The sequence below is a fragment of the Pelophylax lessonae genome (genome assembly GCF_965119305.1).
Source record: "Pelophylax lessonae genome assembly, chromosome: 6".
In the NCBI taxonomy this organism is placed as follows: domain Eukaryota; kingdom Metazoa; phylum Chordata; class Amphibia; order Anura; family Ranidae; genus Pelophylax; species Pelophylax lessonae.
Genome location: NC_138773.1, coordinates 254,601,696 through 254,620,966, shown reverse-complemented (window position 1 = coordinate 254,620,966; position 19,271 = coordinate 254,601,696). Strand labels below are relative to the sequence as shown.

The 19,271-nt window shown below is 42.4% G+C and overlaps 1 protein-coding gene across 1 annotated transcript in view; it reads left to right on the top strand.

Annotated features, from left to right (window-relative positions):
• The window catches only part of MYO3B (myosin IIIB), a 597,729-nt gene that overhangs the window by 83,210 nt on the left and 495,248 nt on the right, over positions 1–19,271 (top strand). The window contains exon 4 of the mRNA XM_082260313.1: positions 4,727–4,861. Coding sequence (XP_082116439.1) covers positions 4,727–4,861 — 135 coding nt within the window. The remainder of the gene's footprint in view (positions 1–4,726; positions 4,862–19,271) is intronic.

The following is a 19,271-nucleotide window of genomic DNA, read 5'->3' as shown; positions in this document are numbered from 1 at the left end:
AGCAATAATGTAAAAAAATAAAAACCATCAATTTATAAACATTTACATTTTCTATAGAAAGTTAAAATAATATTGACCAAAATCCATAAGAGTCGGTTCACACTAATCCGACTCGAAGTCGCCCTGACTTTGGGCGACTAATGAAGTCGCCCGTGCAGAGCGACTTCAGCGCGACTTGCAACGACTTCTCATAATAGAAGTCAATGCAAGTCGCTCCGACTTTGCAAAAAAATAGTGCAGGAACCTTTTTCTAAGTCGGAGCGAGTTGAGTCGCTCTGATTAAAACGGTTCCATTGCACAGCATTGGAAGCTACTTGTCAGGCGACCAAGTTGCCTGACAAGTCGGATCAGTGTGAACCGGCAGTAATACTTTTTCTTTATATAAATAATAATAAAGAAAATGTGTGGGTATTTTGTACACTGAAGGTGATAAATTAATTTCACTATTTTACCAAGGGGGCTCATATAATAGGTTTGGATTAACCCCCCACTCCCCTAGCTTGTCAAACTGGAGATGCCAAAAGAGAGGTTGAGCATTAGAGCCCATACTAAAAGATTCCTCTTCAAATAACTATTTTGTTTAAATGAGTGCAAGCTACAATCAAAAGGGCAGGAGCACCAAACTAGCTGTACCTCCAGTCAATGGAATACTGGCATGCATACCCGAAAGTTGGTTTACAATATTTTGTAATTTCTGCTATAAAACACAGCCAATAAAAAATGTAAATAATCTATTTTTTTTTTTTTCAATTTAGGCTAATATGTATTCTGCTACATATTTTTGGTAAAACAAAATACCAATAAGTGTATATTGATTGGATTGTGCAGAAGTCTTAGTGTCTACAAACGATGCAATATTTTAATGGAATTTTTATTTATTTTTGTTTCCTAGTAATGGCGGCGATCAGTGATTTTTAGCGGGACTGCGATATTGCAGGGGACAATTAGGACATCCAACTGACACTTTTTGGGGACCAGTGACACTAATACAGTAATCAGTTCTAAAAAAAATGCACTGTCACTGCAGTAATGACACTGGCAGGGAAGGGGGTTAACATCAGGGGTAATCAAAGGGTTAAGTGTGTCCCTACGGGGTGCTTGCACTTATTGGGGGAAGACAGAGAACCGGGCTCCTAATACTATAAAATGTATCTTTCCATTTTAGTCTGAGCCTCTTTGACATTCTGAAAGTACCAAAAAATTCTGAGGTTGCTTCCTTGCACCTTGGGGCATTCTGATTATTGTTTATGTACAGTGCTTCCCCAGAAATCTTATTTCCTGCTTATATAATAGACTTCCTGCTTTTCCCTGAAGCCTAGTAAAGGGTTGAAGTCAAATTACAAAAATGACGTGCAACTGGAGTTTTATTTTTGCCAAGATTCTATGCTATGCAAATCATTTTCAATTTTACATTCAGCGTAGACAGTATGGGAATTAACACTATATGTGGATTTATAATGCATTTTGTTTCTACCAGATTTGGACTTTTTACTTTTAAAAAATTTGAAGAGGGCAAACAGAAAAAAAAGGAAATATATTTAAAAATTAATTTCCATATGTGCTTCTGAATTGAGATGTCAACAAATTAATTTCAAATTATACTCTAGATACGCATCATTAAATCCAGCTAACGCCAGAGTGACTTCAATTTATTAGAAAAATAATCTGTTTCATTTCACATCTTTTAATTAAATCGCTTTTTGAAGATACATTCCTTCTGCATTTTTAAACAAATTGCTGTAATATTTAGACTATTTGGGGTTTTATAATATGTAACATAATGCACAATCACCACTAAAGAGAATAAAAATAGGCTATCTGTATATGGTTACATGATGACATGTCCTGTTTCCATCTAAATGGAGATAAATGGACCAGAGCAAAGGATAGCATGCCATATGTATGTGGAAAGGTTTGTCATAGAGCCAGGAAGGCAAGAAATCTGTAGGAACATTCAAGGAAAAATGACAGCAAAGGCTAATTCTGTTGTAAGTGAGATAAGAAATGTGGTAAATTCCTTTTAAAGTGAATAAGGGGCATGCCGGACAAAGCAAATGGTTTGCTTTAATGCCCTCTCCCTCACCTGCACATAATCAGGTTTTCTTTGTTTACCACACTACTCTAGTCAGCGATTTAAAGTGGAAGTAAATTTATTTTTTAATCAGGCAGGGAATTTATGTCAGAAGAGACCCTATTGGTCAGAAGAGACCCTATTGATCTCTTCTGCCATAAATTCATCCTTCTGTCTGTCAGCTGTCATGTTCACTGAGCCACGCATGCGCAGCTCAGGGAGCATTTATTGCCCTGATCGGCCCCCAATCCATGCCGCTGTGATGTGACTCCTGTGTGCATGCATGGAAGTGAGGTCATCACGGCTGGCCTGTCAAATGGCTGAAGGCACGGGACTTGGAAGGAAGATGGTCCCAGCGCTGCTCTGGAGGACACCATATGACAGGTAAGTCTTCCATAATGTTCTGCCATGTACTGCTGTGCATACTAGTACATTATGGCATAACCCACCTGGGGGACCTTAAAAAAGAATTATAGCAGACTTTACTTCAGCTTTTAAAGAAGACCAGACCGATGTGATAGCACTGGACCAGTCTTCAAGCACCAGTACTAACACATGAAATGAATCACATGCTCCTTTATACCCAGAAGAACTGGCTGTTTTGTAAGTTCCCAGGCAGCTGAAGTTAATGGCAAGAAAACAAGTAAAGGTGAATATATGCTGCTTGGAGATTAGGCTTTAAAGCAAAACTGTTGCTTAGAGGTGAGTTATATTATTCTGGGTTTCAATTACATCATTATGCTTAAAGTGATTGTAAACCCTCACATATACCCAGAGAAGTGAACAGCCTCAGATGATACCCAGAGATGGGAAAAATCTCCCTACATACGTTTTTTACATGTACAGTATATCTGCTGTCTTCAGCTTTCTATTGTCTTTAGAAAGTGCAGATTGTTTTACACATTTTTCTTCCTGTTTCAGCAGTAGGAGTGGAGTCTAGGCATACACTGTGTGTGAGCTGATTTGAGGAAAGGCACACCCCCCCCCCCCTCCCTTCCACTTAGGCAGAGGAATGAAGAAACCTGCAGAGCTGTGCTGTGAATAGACAAGCTCTCTGCTTATCTGCCTCTATGTCCCTTCCCCGACACAAATCAGCTGCTTTTATCTCCGGTTTGGAGAACTTGTCAGAAGTTATCATGCTGATAACAGAGGAACGGAGCAGCAGAAAGACATGGGACTTAGGGCTTTGGAGAGAGATAGGTAAACACTACAGATTTATGGTCGATTTACTAAAACTGGTACACTCAGAATCTGGTGCAGCTGTGCATGGTAGCCAATTAGCTTCTAATCTTAGCTTGTTCAATTAAGCTTTGGCAAAAAAAAACAAAAAAACAGGAAACTGATTGGTTTCTATGCAGAAGTGAGCCTATTTTTGCACTCTCTTGCTTTAGTAAATAAACCCCACTGTTTTTAATGTAGGCTGCATTTTTTAATGGGCTCTTCTTTCCTCCCAGTGGTGACCTGCCCTGTAGCTGCCAGTACCACACCAACCAACAGACAGCAGACAGAAAGTACCTTCAATCTTCTTATTGCAAATTCTTTGGTTTGATTATCAGGGGAACAGAGGGTTAGGGGTACATCATATGTAAAAACAGAAGTAAATTCTCTTCAGATCCAGATGGGTAGCTATCTTTAAGTTTCTTAGGCCTCTGCCACAGGCCAGCTTAGATTCTTCAATTGGAACTCAAACCCTCCTATTCTTTGTAGGCAAGAAAGCTGACACATTAGCAGCTGTTTGATCTGCAGTTGCCATGGTGCTGCATATGTGATGGAACCAGCCATTTGATAAGTTTGGCTGAGAGCACAAGCAACTGTGACAGTTATCATTACCAGGGCGCCTTGAATGTAACTGATTTGGGAAAAAGCTCCACGAAGCAGCAACCTGGGAGACAAGGACCTCTATGCAACTACATCCCCCCCTCCAATCTGAGAGGGAAGGACTGGACCCCTCTATACAGACACTCACCCTAGGTAAAGCCTGGGAGGAAAGTACCTTTATAGACGGTCACTCCAAATATTTATACTCTTCCTCAGCCCCCGTCACTGGAATAAATCCTCAAGTAATTGGCCAATGCAGAATACATATTCATAACCCAATACATTGTAACTTCTCTCTCTTATTACGGGAGAACATTTAACAATGGCAGGCAGAAGCAATCAATGCCCTGTGTTGGATTCTCTATGTTGGGTAATCTAGGAAGGGTGAGTGGCACAGACCACAGCCACATTAGACATTTGTGTAGGTGGCATGGACAATAGGTTAGCATAAAGCTTAGTAAATTATGTTACAGCAGCATGTTAAAGTGGGTGGAGCCAGGATGAAGGACATCTTCTTTATGGTCCCAGAAACCATTTAGCAGGGATTTAACCTAACTCAATTCCCATCTACAAGATAAATATAATAACAAGCTTAGCATACATATTTATGTATTCAGTAGAAACCCCTGGCAGCCAGGAAAATAAAAAACCCAGCCAACTGAATATCTGCTGGGATCTAATAATGTCAGACGCTGGGATCTAATAATGTCAGACACAACTGCCACTTGGTCAAGTTGGAATCAACAAGAAAAAGGGAAGATCACCTACATGGTAATATAACTGTAACATTGATGGTTTTTCTGAAAGCTTGAATAATCTTGTATATTTTCTCTTTAGGATGTTGATGAGGAGATTGAGGCAGAATATAACATACTGCAGTCACTTCCCAACCATCCAAACGTGGTCATGTTTTATGGAATGTATTATAAAGCTGATCAGTATGTTGGAGGACAACTTTGGCTTGTTCTAGAGGTATGTGAAAATTCAATATGCAGTACTGTATTTTAACAGCTAAATACACATTTGAAACATATATTAACCACTTGCCTACTGGGCTCTTTTTCTCCCTTCCTGCCCAGGCCAATTTTCAACTTTCAGCGCTGTCATACTTTGAATGACAATTGCGCAGTCATGCAACACTGTACCCATATGACGTTTTTATAATTTTCTTTTACACAAATATAGCTTTATTTTGGTGGTATTTATTCACCATTGGGTTTTTTATTTTTTGCTAAACAAACAAAATATGACCAAAAATTTTGAAAATAAAACATTGAAATTTTAGCAGACAGGTAATTTTTCTGATGGGCACTGATAGGTGCCACTAATGGGCACTGATTCCTGGCAATAATGAGCACTGATGAGACTGCACTGGTGGGCACTGATGAGGCTGCATTGATAGGTGGCACTGATGGGCACTGATATATGACACTGATGGGCACTGATATGTGACACTGATGGGCATTGATATGTGACACTGATGGGCTCTGATAGGCGACACTGAAGGACACTGAGAGGTGGTACTAATAGGCAGCACTGATAGATGGCACTAATGGGCACTGATAGGTGGCACTAATGGGCACTGATAGACACTGATATTGGTGGAAATATGAGGACAACAAACAACTATCATGACAGTGGGGTTGGTTTACTAAAGGCAAATATACTGTGCACTGCAAGTGCACTTGCTCCAGCACTTAGTAGATGAGGTAAAGCTTCACTTTGCAAAGAATACTTAAAAAAAAATAGCTTTTATGCTTGCATGTGATTGGATGATAGAGATACGCAGAGCTTTCCCTCAGATCTAAAGCAACTGCACTTGCAGTGCACAGTACTGTATATTTGCCTTTAGTAAATCAACCTCCCTATGTAGGCAACAAATGAGCAATAGTGGCATTATGTGAGCAACATACAGGCAATCATGACAGTACATTGGAAATAAATGAACAGCGGTGGCAACACAGGGGCAGCAAACAGGCAAATGTGGCTATATGTGGGCAACGTACAGGCAATGGTGGCAATATATGTGCAACAGCAATAGATAGGCATTAAAAATGCAGCAGCAATATTTGGAACCTAGGCTGTCTCGCTTTACCCCTTACTTCTAACCCAAGCACTGCCAGCGGAGATAGAAGTTTTCCTTACTTCTTCTATGTGAGGATGTGTGCAGCCAGAGCACATGCCTTCTTCTTACTCCCTTCCTCAAAGCATTAGCTCTCTGCTCTACCCACTGCATGACTGGCGTATTCTATCCTTTGTACATCTGCCTTTAGTCTTCTACCAGTAACTCTGAGTCAAATAGTTTCTTCTAGTTTATACAGAAATCTACAGAGAGGTTGTAGTTACAATGTTGAATTGTAGATAAAGCAAAGAAGAATGGGGCAGAAGTAGACTCATAGCAACCAGATGAATTGCTTTATTTAAACAATTATACCTGGCTGCCTTAGGTGCATTTTTTAACAGTTTTAATATAAAATATTCCTTGATAGAAGTGCAGCTAGCTCTCAATGAAAGCAAAAAACAAATACCCATAAATGACAAAGCAGCCTGTGGCCAGGTTTGTAGGGTTTCTTCTCTCCTGGATTGCCCTGTACTTTACGCTCATCTGTTCAGTTTCTTCTCTTTGTTACACTGCACATCTCCTTTTTCACATTACTAGTTGATTAATACTTGGCTTTAAATGGATTGGTTTATTGATCCACTTTTACATTTTTGTTTTGCTCTTTTTTTCCTATTCACTTTTTCATTGTTTGTTTAGTGGATATTGAATTGTGTCTGCAATGATTAATCACGCTTTAATCATGTTGTCAACTCTATGTTTATTTTCTTTTTTTAGTCATCTGCATTCTAGGTTATTTTATTGGAATTGTCTCTTCATTTAAAGCTCTCTCCTTTTTTATTTTGGCCTGTGGCCATAATTAGTCAGATGGCTATGGGTGGGTGTAGGGGTGACCCCTGTCCATCCTTGATTGTTAAAGCCAATGAAAAAAAATGGCATACCCACCTATGTTAGGGATCATAATGCCCAATTTTCACAGGATTAATTTGCAGTCTTGATGGTAGGAGGTGTTTTTATTCAAAGGAGCCCACACCTTAGGGAATTTGAGCCATCAGGGCTGTGTTATATGGGCAATTTTTAAATATTTGGAAACACTATTTTGAAGAGTACTAAAGTCAACTGAGTCTATGTGGAGACTTCTGGATTACTTGAAACAGAGGTTTAAGATAAGACAAGCCTGTAAAATGCTATAGCACTTCCTGTTAGTATGATGAACAGTGACAGGAACCTTGAATCCCTTCATTACTGGTACCCAATGTCATCTGATTTGACCCTCTCCTTGTAAATAAGTCACATATGTGGTGATTAGAGAGGTTTCCATTAGAGTATATCTAAAGCCAAAAAAATGAATAAATAAAGTAAGAAATAGTCAAAATCCTGACAAGTTTTTTTCTTTTTTGCTACTGTCTGTGTTCCACTGGGGAGATTCTTCTTCAGTTACTGTCTTGAAGCACAACAGGAAGTAAGAGGAGATTTCTTGATGTACGGAAAATCCTCTCTTATACACTGCTCAAAAACATTAAAGGAACACTTTTTATTTAGAGTATAGCATCAAGTCAATTAAACTCCTGGGATATTGAACTGGTCTGTTAAGTAGAAAAGGAGGTTGTTAATCAGTTTCAGCCACTTTGGTGTTAATTAAATTAACAACAGGTGCACTAGATGGGCAATAATGAGTTAACCCCCCAAAATAGGAATGGTTTTGCAGGTTGAGGCCACTGACATTTGTTTTCCTACTCATCTTTTCTGACTTTTTTTCACTAGTTTTGTATTTGACTAGGGTCAGTGTCACTACTGGTAGCATGGGGCGATATATGGACCCTATAGAGGTTGCGCAGGCAGTCCAACTCCTCCAGATAACACATCAATATGTGCCATTGCCAGAAGGTTTGCTGTGTCTCCCAGCACAGTCTCAAGAGCATGGAGGAGATTCCAGGAGACAGGCAGTTACTCTAGGAGAGCTGGACAGGGCCGTAGAAGGTCCTTAACCCACCCGCAGGACCGGCATCTGCTTCTTTGTGCAAGGAGAAACAGGATGAGCACTGCCAGAGCCCTACAAAACTACCTCCAGCAGGCCACTGGTGTGAATGTTTCTGACCAAACAATCAGAAACAGACTTTATGAGGGTGGCCTGAGGGCCCAACGTCTTCTAGTGGACCCTGTGCTCATTGCCAGGCACCATGGAGCTTGATTGGCATTTTCCATTCAACGCCAAAATTAGCAGGTCTGCCACTGGCGGCCTGTGCTTTTCATAGGTGAGTTCAGGTTCACCCTGAGCACATGTGACAGATGTGAAAGGGTCTGGAGAAGCTGTGGAGAACCTTATGCTGCCTGTAACATCCTTTAGCATGACCGGTTTGGTGGTAGGTCAGTGATGGTCTGGGGAGGCAAAGCCATGGTGGGACACACAAACCTCTACAGGCTAGACAATGGCACTCTGACTGCCATTAGGTATCAGGATGACATCTTTGGACTCATTGTCAGACCCTGCACAGGTGCAGTGGGTCCTGGCAAGAGTATTCAGCCAGTTTCTGGAGGATGAAGAAATTGATACCAGGCTCCCACGTTCGCCTGACATAAATCCAATAGAACCTCTGGGACATTATGTTTTGGTCCATCTGACGCTGCCAGGTTGCACCTCAGTCTGTTCAGGAGCTCAGTAATGCCCTGGTCCAGATCTGGGAGAAAATACCACAGGACACCAGCCATCGTCTCATTAAGAGCATGCCCCGACGTTGTCAGGCATGCATACAAGCACGTGGGGCCATACAAAATACTGAGTACCATTTTGAGTTGCTGCAATGAAATTTCAGCAAAATGGACTAGCCTGCTGCATAATGTTTTCACTTTGATTTTTGGAATGTCTTTGAATTAAGCCCTCTGTAGGGTGATAATTTTCATTTCCATCAAACGATGTGGCATACTTTCCTTCCCAACACATTACCCAGTCCATATCACTATAGATATCCAGCATAATATTTTTCCCCATTGAGATCTGATATGTTTTCAAAGTGTTGCTTTAATTTTTTTGAGCAGTGTATAAGTGCCACAGAAATAAGTATCGCCTTTGGAAGATTTCTTGTTTTTTTACTGTTCTGATAACTAAATATTTTAGTCTGTATGACAATGGTCACTAGGACAAATAAAGGCATTGAACCTTACAGGCAGCAATAATAATCTGACTGGGGTTCTAACCCTTTCCTACTCCATCCAAAACAAACAGAAAAGCTTTGACTTTAGATTGCTGTGAGGAGATTACTGTTTTTGGTTTTAAGTGAAAGTGAAATTACAGCGTGGGGGCGAGGAACTGTTCTTTTTGTTCTATGGTGTAAATCTTAGAACTGGATGAACAAAAAATGAAAATCCTTTAGCAGGTCATTTATTACTGTTTACAGTTTTCAAAGTTCTCACATCTGTATTTAGTTGTTTGCAGTTACATTTTAATTTCCTCCTTTTTTTAGTATTTTTCTTTTGTAATAATATGTAATTTTGAGATAACAGCGATAAGGGAAACACTGCATATTCCAATCCTGCTCTTCGTAGAAGCCAATTGATTAACCACCATGTTAATGAGCTGTAAAAAAAACAAAGCCTTAAAAGCTATTGGTATTCTTGTTAAAGCAAAGATGCTTGACATTACTGAGAAGTAATTGCTGTCAATTTATTTTCGATTTTTATGGTGGAGAAGTGTGTGCTCTATGGGGAGAGTTTCCAGTATTTCCATCACAGTACAGATTTTTGTAATCTTGGCAAGAAAATTAGGCTGCCGAACTACCCATACAGATCTCCTAGCAGAGGTTAGATGATGATGCAATCATTTCTATGGCTGTTTTTACTGATTTACAAAATAAGCAGATACTCCTGGAGCTGCTCCTTTCCTTGGGAAACAGCTAAAAAATGACAAACCCTTAAAGTGATTTATCTGTACTGAGGTACACCCCAGGGTAACCCACAAGAACAAGTGAAGGGGTACCACAATTATTGGTGATTTGTGTACACCTTGGGGTAACCCACAATAACCACCAATTTAGGGAACACCTTGAAGTAACCTTCAATAACAAGTGACAGGGATACAAGCTGTGATAACCTGCAAACACTGATGACTGGAATATATCTTGGAGTATCTTGTGAGGGGGTACATTGTGGGGTAACCCTCAATTGTTGGTAATTTGGGTACACCCTGGAGTAACCCACAGTAACAAGTAACCAGAGTATACCTAGGGATAACCCACAATAATTGGTAATTGGGGTACAACCTGAAGTAAACCACAATAATGACTGATTGGGGTACACCTTGGGGTAACCCACAATGACCAAAGACTGGGATAAAAGCTGTGGTAACCCACAATAACCATTGACCGGGACACACACTGGGTTCCTCCACAATATCAAGTGACACAGGCACACCTAGGGTTAACTCACTATAATTGGTGATTGGGGTACACCCTGGGGTAACACCACATTACCCACTAATCGGGGAACACCTTGGGGAAACCCACAATACCCAGTGATTGGGACAGATGCTGTGATAACCCGCAATTATTAATTACCGGGATATACCCTGGAGGAACTCCATGTAACCTCTGACTAGGGTACACCTTGAGGCAATCCACCATAACCAGTGATCAGGATACACCTTGGGGTAACCCACAAAATCTAGGGACAGGAGTACATTCTGAAGTAACCCACAATAAAAATGGTACACCCAGGGGTACCCACACAAGCCAATTATTGGGGTACAGCTTGAGGGTAACTGACAATGTCAAGTGACAGGGGTATAGCTTGGAGTAAACCACAATAACAAATGTAGGAAGATATGTCTCCGCTAAGAGTCACTCAGGTCTGTTTCTAGTTAGGGACCTTAGGAAGAGCATAGGCATCATTGCCTGCTGGATGGAAGTGGTAAATATGAATAGGTTATATTTACATTTCTTAAATTGAACTTAATGAATAGACATACGGGATATATAAATTATCACTATAGAATACCTTTATTTATACATACACTACGAAGTGTCACTTTAAAATTGTTGAAAAAGCAACATGGCAGGGGATGAAATCACTTTTTGATTTTTTTTTTTGCTGTATAGGTGGTAGTAGCAATAATGATGACAATATTAGTAATAAAAATAATAATGTTATTGCTCCATTTCACGATGGGTTGCTGTGCCAGATTAAGTTGGAGCAGTAAAGTGGCTTCACAGTTAGTACATCTGTCTTTCTGATAGCATTGGTTCCGTTTCCTGCTCATTGACAGTTCACCCTTTGAATCATCCATCTGAGCTGACATTAAACATCTTTAAATTGCTCATTTGTTTCAGCTGATGCTAATCTCACAAGCACTTACTGTACATCAGAGCAGCTCCATTAAGTTTGAACAATGGAAAAAAACACAGCTGATCTCAGGACGGGTGCAAGAATCCTTCCCCAAATCTCTCCTGTAATTCAGCAACCCGCATCTCATTAATATACTTACACAATAGACATGTTAGTGAATTTATTGTGGAGCTATGCCAATAGGAATTTAATGTAACCATTTACACTGCTGGATGGACTTACTGCATTGACTCCCTGTCACTTCATGAACTGTTGGCTTTGTCAAAATGATAAATGAAACTATAGTTTGGATTCGCAAAAATGCATACATTTTATTTCATACTTCTTTATTCCTTTTCAAGGTTTCTGTTAGGAAATGAAGAGTAGTGCTATAGGATGCTCTAATAAGAATTTAAAATAAAAATAGCATTGATTTTGTTTGCAAAGGCAGCGGATGCCATTTGCTCAATGCCTGCTTGTTTACCAGGGCTGGATAATAGTTTTTATGGGTGTTGGCAGTTGTTAGCATCCTTTATTTGTAGCCCCTCCTATAGTAATGTAGTGGGTTAAGACAGTACCCCTTTATATGCCAGCTGTGGGTGAGGCCCAGGCAGTGCTGCCAACCCTTTGAAGCTAAATTTACTGGCAGGACACCAAAATTTAAAAACGTCACCAATTTTTTCATGGCAAAAATCATGAAATTTACTGACATGATAGTGTCCTCCTCACCCCCTCACATTAGTTTCCTCCTCTGTCCCCCTTCATGTTACCTCTCCACATCAGTGTCCTCCTGTGCCCCTTTCACCCCTCCACATCAGTGTACTGTCCTCCTGTGCCCCTTTCATCTCTCCACAGGCACATCAGTGTCCTCCTCTGCCCCCTTCATGGCTTCACCCTGCAGTAATGCCCTTCTTTGCCCCCTCACTCATATGAGTGTCCTCACTCTGAGTCCTCCTCAGCTCCTTCTCTGCTGTGGCGGTGAGGCACTGCCAAGAATGAGTACCTTTTAATAGAAAATTACGCCATGCGGCGCCAGTACGTAACTGTGCATGCCCCTACCCAGCTGAGCTTGTACGAGCCTTCCCGAGCCCGGCAGGCGTCGGAACGCCACATGCGCAGTTTCAGAGAGAGAGATAGTTCTCTGAAGGGCTTAATCACCAGGTTATATAGCGAAGGACACTTTAGGACAGAAAGAGAAACCTTGTTTCCTACTGACCCTCACTTAGTGGGTCCAGTGGCTTGGTTTGGACAGCCTCTGGGCCTATGAAAGATCTCTTTTTGTGTGGGGGAAAAGTACACCGTGTGTGAGTAACTCATGAATAAGAGACTTTAAAATCTGGGGAAGATGGCTGTGACAGTTCTGGAACTTATGTGAGTGTTCTGCACTTGAGGAACTACCGTTCACAATGTTGTGTACTAACGAATAATACTCTGCACTTAGAATTTTGCTCATTGAGTTATATTGTTGTGAATAGATGTTGTGCTGTAAAGAAACTGGGTTTACAAGAAGAGTACTGAACCATAATTAAGTTGTGCAGTAAAGCCCTGTAAAGCCTTTTTGTCTGGACATTCCTTTATTCTGAGCAATAGGCCTTAGACTGGGAATGTGGAGAAGACACAATATGGTGGATTTTCTCCTAGAACAACAGGTAGGTGACTATTCCATCCAGGAAGAAGTGGGTGGGACCTGGGTCAGCATGGCCCAAACTTCTGTCCAGTCCAGGCCCCATAGATGTGTATGAGGCACAGCAAAAAGGCAGGTAATATTATTATTCAAGGTAAAGTATGTATTGCCCTCCTATTTCATTGTGCTGCTGTAGGAGTTATAATGGGACCAGTAGTGAAGCAATTTCTTTAAAGTCAATTTTTAGGCTGCATGCACATACAGCATTTCAATTTCGCATGTGGGTGTAGTGTATATATATATATTTCATACTGCTTTTATCTCACTTTACTGGGGCTTGACTTTTCGTGACTTTATGGCTCATCCCTACCATATGCCAGTAATGACCTCTCCTATTGAAGAGTGAGCATGCAAGTATAAAAATATAAAAAAAAAGAACTTTGACATACAGATCATTTACCCATCCTGTTGCCATCTGTGGATCATTATTATTATGCTAAAGTCAAAATTCTGTCTTAATTGCTGATATGCAAATCTTGGGCCCCTGTAATTTACTAGGGTCTCCCTTAGTTCAGTGGCTGCCTGCGACAGAGCCAGTTCCAAGCACACCGACAACACAGGCTCAGTCTAGGGGATGTATTTTTTTGTAGATTCATTGCAGCAGTCAACAGGAGAAAAGGATAGGGTGCAGGATACTCTAAAACATCAGGATAAATTATCCGGAGGACAAACTTTAGACAAATACTCTTGTAACAGCCTTTTCTGGAGGTAGGAGGGAATGGCCAGCTAATCTGGAACTTTATGTGAGCAGTCCTAGTCCTTACAGCAACCTCTGGCACTAACGTCCCCAAGCACACGCACACCTGGGATCCATAATTAAAGTCTTACTCACAAAATCTATGGACATATGTCTGCCACCCAGCCACCATGCAACACTCTCCAATGAGGAAGAAAAAAGTCACTCTCCAGACCAGTGTCTGCAGGTGAAACCCTCCAGCAAATGTCTCTCTATCAGATCTCCTACAGGCCATCGGCTTAGCACATGCTGAGGCCCAAATGGAAACTCCAGTACACAGATTGCAATCTAGGGGCAGAAGACTGAGGACAAGAGCAATCTGAGCAGGTTGATAAATAATAATAAATCCAAACATTTATCTTCTCTCCAGCCAACTTCTGGGCACCACCTTCCCAGGGATTGGCTGGGGTTTGAAAAGATTTTCATAAATCAGTAGTTGATCCTCCTACACTATATTCTTAAGGCTTCCTCTGACAACAGGCATAATTAATCAACCACTGACCTTAGGGAAACCCTGACCAGACCAAAAAACAGATCATGTCTTCACTGAGTACAGTGAAGACAAAAACGAAATTTAGCATGACTAGGCAGGGCGCTGTAAAAGTCAAGTGTTTTCCCACTCTTTCCCCAGTCTCCTGAGCATCCCTATTGGCCATCCATACTTCATATCATATTTGAGGACCAAATTAAAGACAATAGAAGTAAAAGGGGCAGAGCCAAACTCAGCCTTAAAAGAAAAGTCAAGATTTGCATGTTAATATAAACTGCCTATATCTCTGGATCTACTGTTTTGTGATTCAGGCAATGAAGGTAATCTGCTATTGTATCTGCTTATATATTTTGTTATTGTATGCTCGCTTTGAATCTCTTTGGACACTGGAAAAAAATCCTGGTTGCTAAAAAGCTCACCCAAAGTGGAGATAAACCTTCACAAAGAAAAGAAATGAGCCCCAAGGAGCCTTTAGCTATAATGTTCTTAAGCAGAGCATATTAGCACATTATGGCAGACTTACCTTACAAGTAGGGTTGAGCGGACACCTAGATGTCCGTGTTCGACGGGTTCGGCCGAACTTTAAAAAAAAGTCCGGGTCCGTGTCCCGGACTTTTACCGAACTTTTCCCGGACACCGAACCCCATTGAAGTCAATGGGGACCCGAACTTTAAGGCACTAAAATGGCTCTAAAACACCAAAGGAAAGGGCTAGAGTGCTGCAAATGGCAGCAAAACGTAATTAAGAGCATGGCAAGTGCTCTGCAAACAAATGTGGATAGGGAAATAACTTAAAACAACAAAAAAAAACAGAAAAATAAAACAATGTTCTTCTTCATCTCTGAAGGACGAGGCCCATATGGAGTAGGAGGGAGGTTGAGGTGGTGGTGGATGTGGCGGTGACATAGGCGTGCGCACAGGGTGTGCTGGGTGTGCCTGGGCACACCCTAATCACCTAGGGCACATAGCATTGCCAGTGAGGAGATGGGAAAGATCTCCCTGGGACCTGCTCTGCTCTATTTCTCCTTGCCTACAGGTACATGGCCCCGATACATTACTCTCCCTGCTGGCAAACACATGCATGTGTATTTCAACTTTGGGGTGCACACCTTAATGCAATAGGCTGCGCACACCTATGGGCGGTGTAGGTGGAAGCGGCGGTGGAGGAGGACCAGGGCCGGATTAACAGCATCATGGGCTTGGTGCTGAGGATTTTGAAGGGCCTTAAGGGCCGTGCCTTGCCATGCACCCAGAGGAGGAAGGGTGCAGCCATGCATGCCTAATTCAACATGGGATGCTGTCTCTGAAGCCCATAAACACATCCATGCATCGCCAACTGTCCCTCCTTGTCCGGCCTTCACGCTGTGTGGGGAGGTTCTGAGGGTGCTGCCTGGGGAAGCGAGCATAGAAGCCAGACTTCTGTGTTTACAAGTGACAGAAGAGCGGTAACAGTGAATATGGCCAACCCGGGGCCTATATAAAAGGTAGGGGCCTGGAGCTGCAGCTCCAATAGCCCCTACATTAATCTGGCCCTGAGGAGGAGGACGAGGTAGCCAACACTGCTTCTTTTCAAAAATTTTAAATGAGGGTACACCCCAAAAGAGTGAGAAAGAGCAAAAATGGAACAATGGGTGGGTAAGGTCGGTATCCATTGCTATTCTGCATAAGGTACGGAAAAGTCCCGTGGGATCCATGCCTGGTTCATTTTAATGAACGTGAGCTTGTCCACATTGTCTCTGGACAGGCGGCTGCGCTTGTCTGTTATAACGCCCCCAGCCGTGCTAAATACCCGTTCAGATAATACACTGGCTGCAGGGCACGCCAGCACCTCCAAGGCGTAAAGGGCAAGCTCAGGCCATGTGCCCAATTTGGAGACCCAGAAGTTGAAGGGGGCAGACCCGTCATTCACTACATGTAGGCGTGTGCACACATACTGCTCCACCATGTTGGTAAAATGCTGCCTCCTGCTAAGACGTTCCATCTGAGCTGCTGGTGCTGCTGTTTGTTGTGGCGTGCTGACAAAGCTTTTCCACATTTCGGCCATGCTAACCCTGCCTTCTGAGGTGCTGGCGGTGCCCTGGTTGCGTTGGCGACCTCCTCCTCCTCCTCCTCTGCCTTGTGCTTCCACTGTGGCCCCGCTGTCAGATGGGAATGCCAGCAGCATGGCGTCTACCAGCGTGCGCTTGTACTCGCGCATCTTGCGATCGCGCTCCAGTGAGTGAATTAAGGACGGTACGTTGTCCTTGTAACGGGGATCCAGCAGCGTGGCCACCCAGTAATCAGCACAAGTTAGAATGTGGGCAACTCGGCGGTCGTTGTGGAGACACTGCAGCATGTAATCGCTCATGTGTGCCAGGCTGCCCAGAGGCGACGAAAGGCTGTCCTCTGTGGGAGGTGTATCGTCCGTGTCCTCTGTATCCCCCCAGCCACGCACCAGTGATGGCCATGAGCTGGCCTGGGTGCCACCCTGCTGTGAACATGGTTCCATCTCCTCCTCCAGCTCCTCCTCCTCCTCATCCTCCTCATCCTCCAGAACTGTGCCCCTGCTGGACAATTGTGTCCCTGGCGTTTGTGTGTGCAGGAACCCACCCTCGGAGCCCCTTGCGAATGACTGCCCTGAAAGCCTTTGAAATGTTACCTCTTCATCCTCCTCCTCCTCCTCCTCATCCTGTGCCACATCCTCTTCCATCATCGCCCAAATTGTTTTTTCAAGGAGGCATAGAAGTGGGATAGTTAAGCTGAGAATGGCGTCATTGCCACTGGCCATGTTGGTGGAGTACCCAAAACAGCGCAACAAGACACAATATATGCAAATGTCAAATATGCAAACTATGCCGCAATTTAATGTTTTTTACACCAAAAGGGTGTGTATTGAATAGCGGAATAGGATAAAAAACTGTGTATCTCACACGTACAAACACAGACTAGGCCCGATTAAATTTTTTCCTACCCTAAAGGGAGGATGAGGAAGAGGAGTATGGAACATGCAGCACCCTCAAATCTTCAGAAGTATGAGATGAACCCCAAAAACTTGGAAAGGTGGATCTCTCTCACACGTACCAACACAGACTATCCCCCAATTTAACTGATCCCCAAAGGTTTTTGATTAAATAGCGGAATAGAAAATATGATCCAAAAAAAGTGTATGTATATCACACGTACACAACCACACTAGGCCCCAATTACTATTGTTTGTACCCCTAAAAGGCTAGATGAGGAGTAGGGGGGGTATGGAACAGGCAGCACCCTCAAACCTTCAGAAGTATGAGATGAACCCCAACAACTTGGAAAGGTGGATCTCTCTCACACGTACCAACACAGACTATCCCCCAATTTAACTGATCCCCAAAGGTTTTTGATTAAATAGCGGAATAGAAAATATGATCCAAAAAAAGTGTATGTATATCACACGTACACAACCACACTAGGCCCCAATTACTATTGTTTGTACCCCTAAAAGGCTAGATGAGGAGTAGGGGGGGTATGGAACAGGCAGCACCCTCAAACCTTCAGAAGTATGAGATGAACCCCAACAACTTGGAAAGGTGGATCTCTCTCACACGTACCAACACAGACTATCCCCCAATTTAACTGATCCCCAAAGGTTTTTGATTAAATAGCGGAATAGAAAATATGATCCAAAAAAAGTGTATGTATATCACACGTACACAACCACACTGGGCCCCAATTACTATTGTTTGTACCCCTAAAAGGCTAGATGAGGAGTAGGGGGAGTATGGAACAGGCAGCACCCTCAAACCTTCAGAAGTATGAGATGAACCCCAACAACTTGGAAAGGTGGATCTCTCTCACACGTACCAACACAGACTATCCCCCAATTTAACTGATCCCCAAAGGTTTTTGATTAAATAGCGGAATAGAAAATATGATCCAAAAAAAGTGTATGTATATCACACGTACACAACCACACTAGGCCCCAATTACTATTGTTTGTACCCCTAAAAGGCTAGATGAGGAGTAGGGGGAGTATGGAACAGGCAGCACCCTCAAACCTTCAGAAGTATGAGATGAACCCCAACAACTTGGAAAGGTGGATCTCTCTCACACGTACCAACACAGACTATCCCCCAATTTAACTGATCCCCAAAGGTTTTTGATTAAATAGCGGAATAGAAAATATGATCCAAAAAAAGTGTATGTATATCACACGTACACAACCACACTAGGCCCCAATTACTATTGTTTGTACCCCTAAAAGGCTAGATGAGGAGTAGGGGGGGTATGGAACAGGCAGCACCCTCAAACCTTCAGAAGTATGAGATGAACCCCAAAAACTTGGAAAGGTGGATCTCTCTCACACGTACCAACACAGACTATCCCCCAATTTAACTGATCCCCAAAGGTTTTTGATTAAATAGCGGAATAGAAAATATGATCCAAAAAAAGTGTATGTATATCACACGTACACAACCACACTAGGCCCCAATTACTATTGTTTGTACCCCTAAAAGGCTAGATGAGGAGTAGGGGGAGTATGGAACAGGCAGCACCCTCAAACCTTCAGAAGTATGAGATGAACCCCAACAACTTGGAAAGGTGGATCTCTCTCACACGTACCAACACAGACTATCCCCCAATTTAACTGATCCCCAAAGGTTTTTGATTAAATAGCGGAATAGAAAATATGATCCAAAAAAAGTGTATGTATATCACACGTACACAACCACACTAGGCCCCAATTACTATTGTTTGTACCCCTAAAAGGCTAGGAGTAGGGGGAGTATGGAACAGGCAGCACCCTCAAACCTTCAGAAGTATGAGATGAACCCCAACAACTTGGAAAGGTGGATCTCTCTCACACGTACCAACACAGACTATCCCCCAATTTAACTGATCCCCAAAGGTTTTTGATTAAATAGCGGAATAGAAAATATGATCCAAAAAAAGTGTATGTATATCACACGTACACAACCACACTAGGCCCCAATTACTATTGTTTGTACCCCTAAAAGGCTAGATGAGGAGTAGGGGGAGTATGGAACAGGCAGCACCCTCAAACCTTCAGAAGTATGAGATGAACCCCAACAACTTGGAAAGGTGGATCTCTCTCACACGTACCAACACAGACTATCCCCCA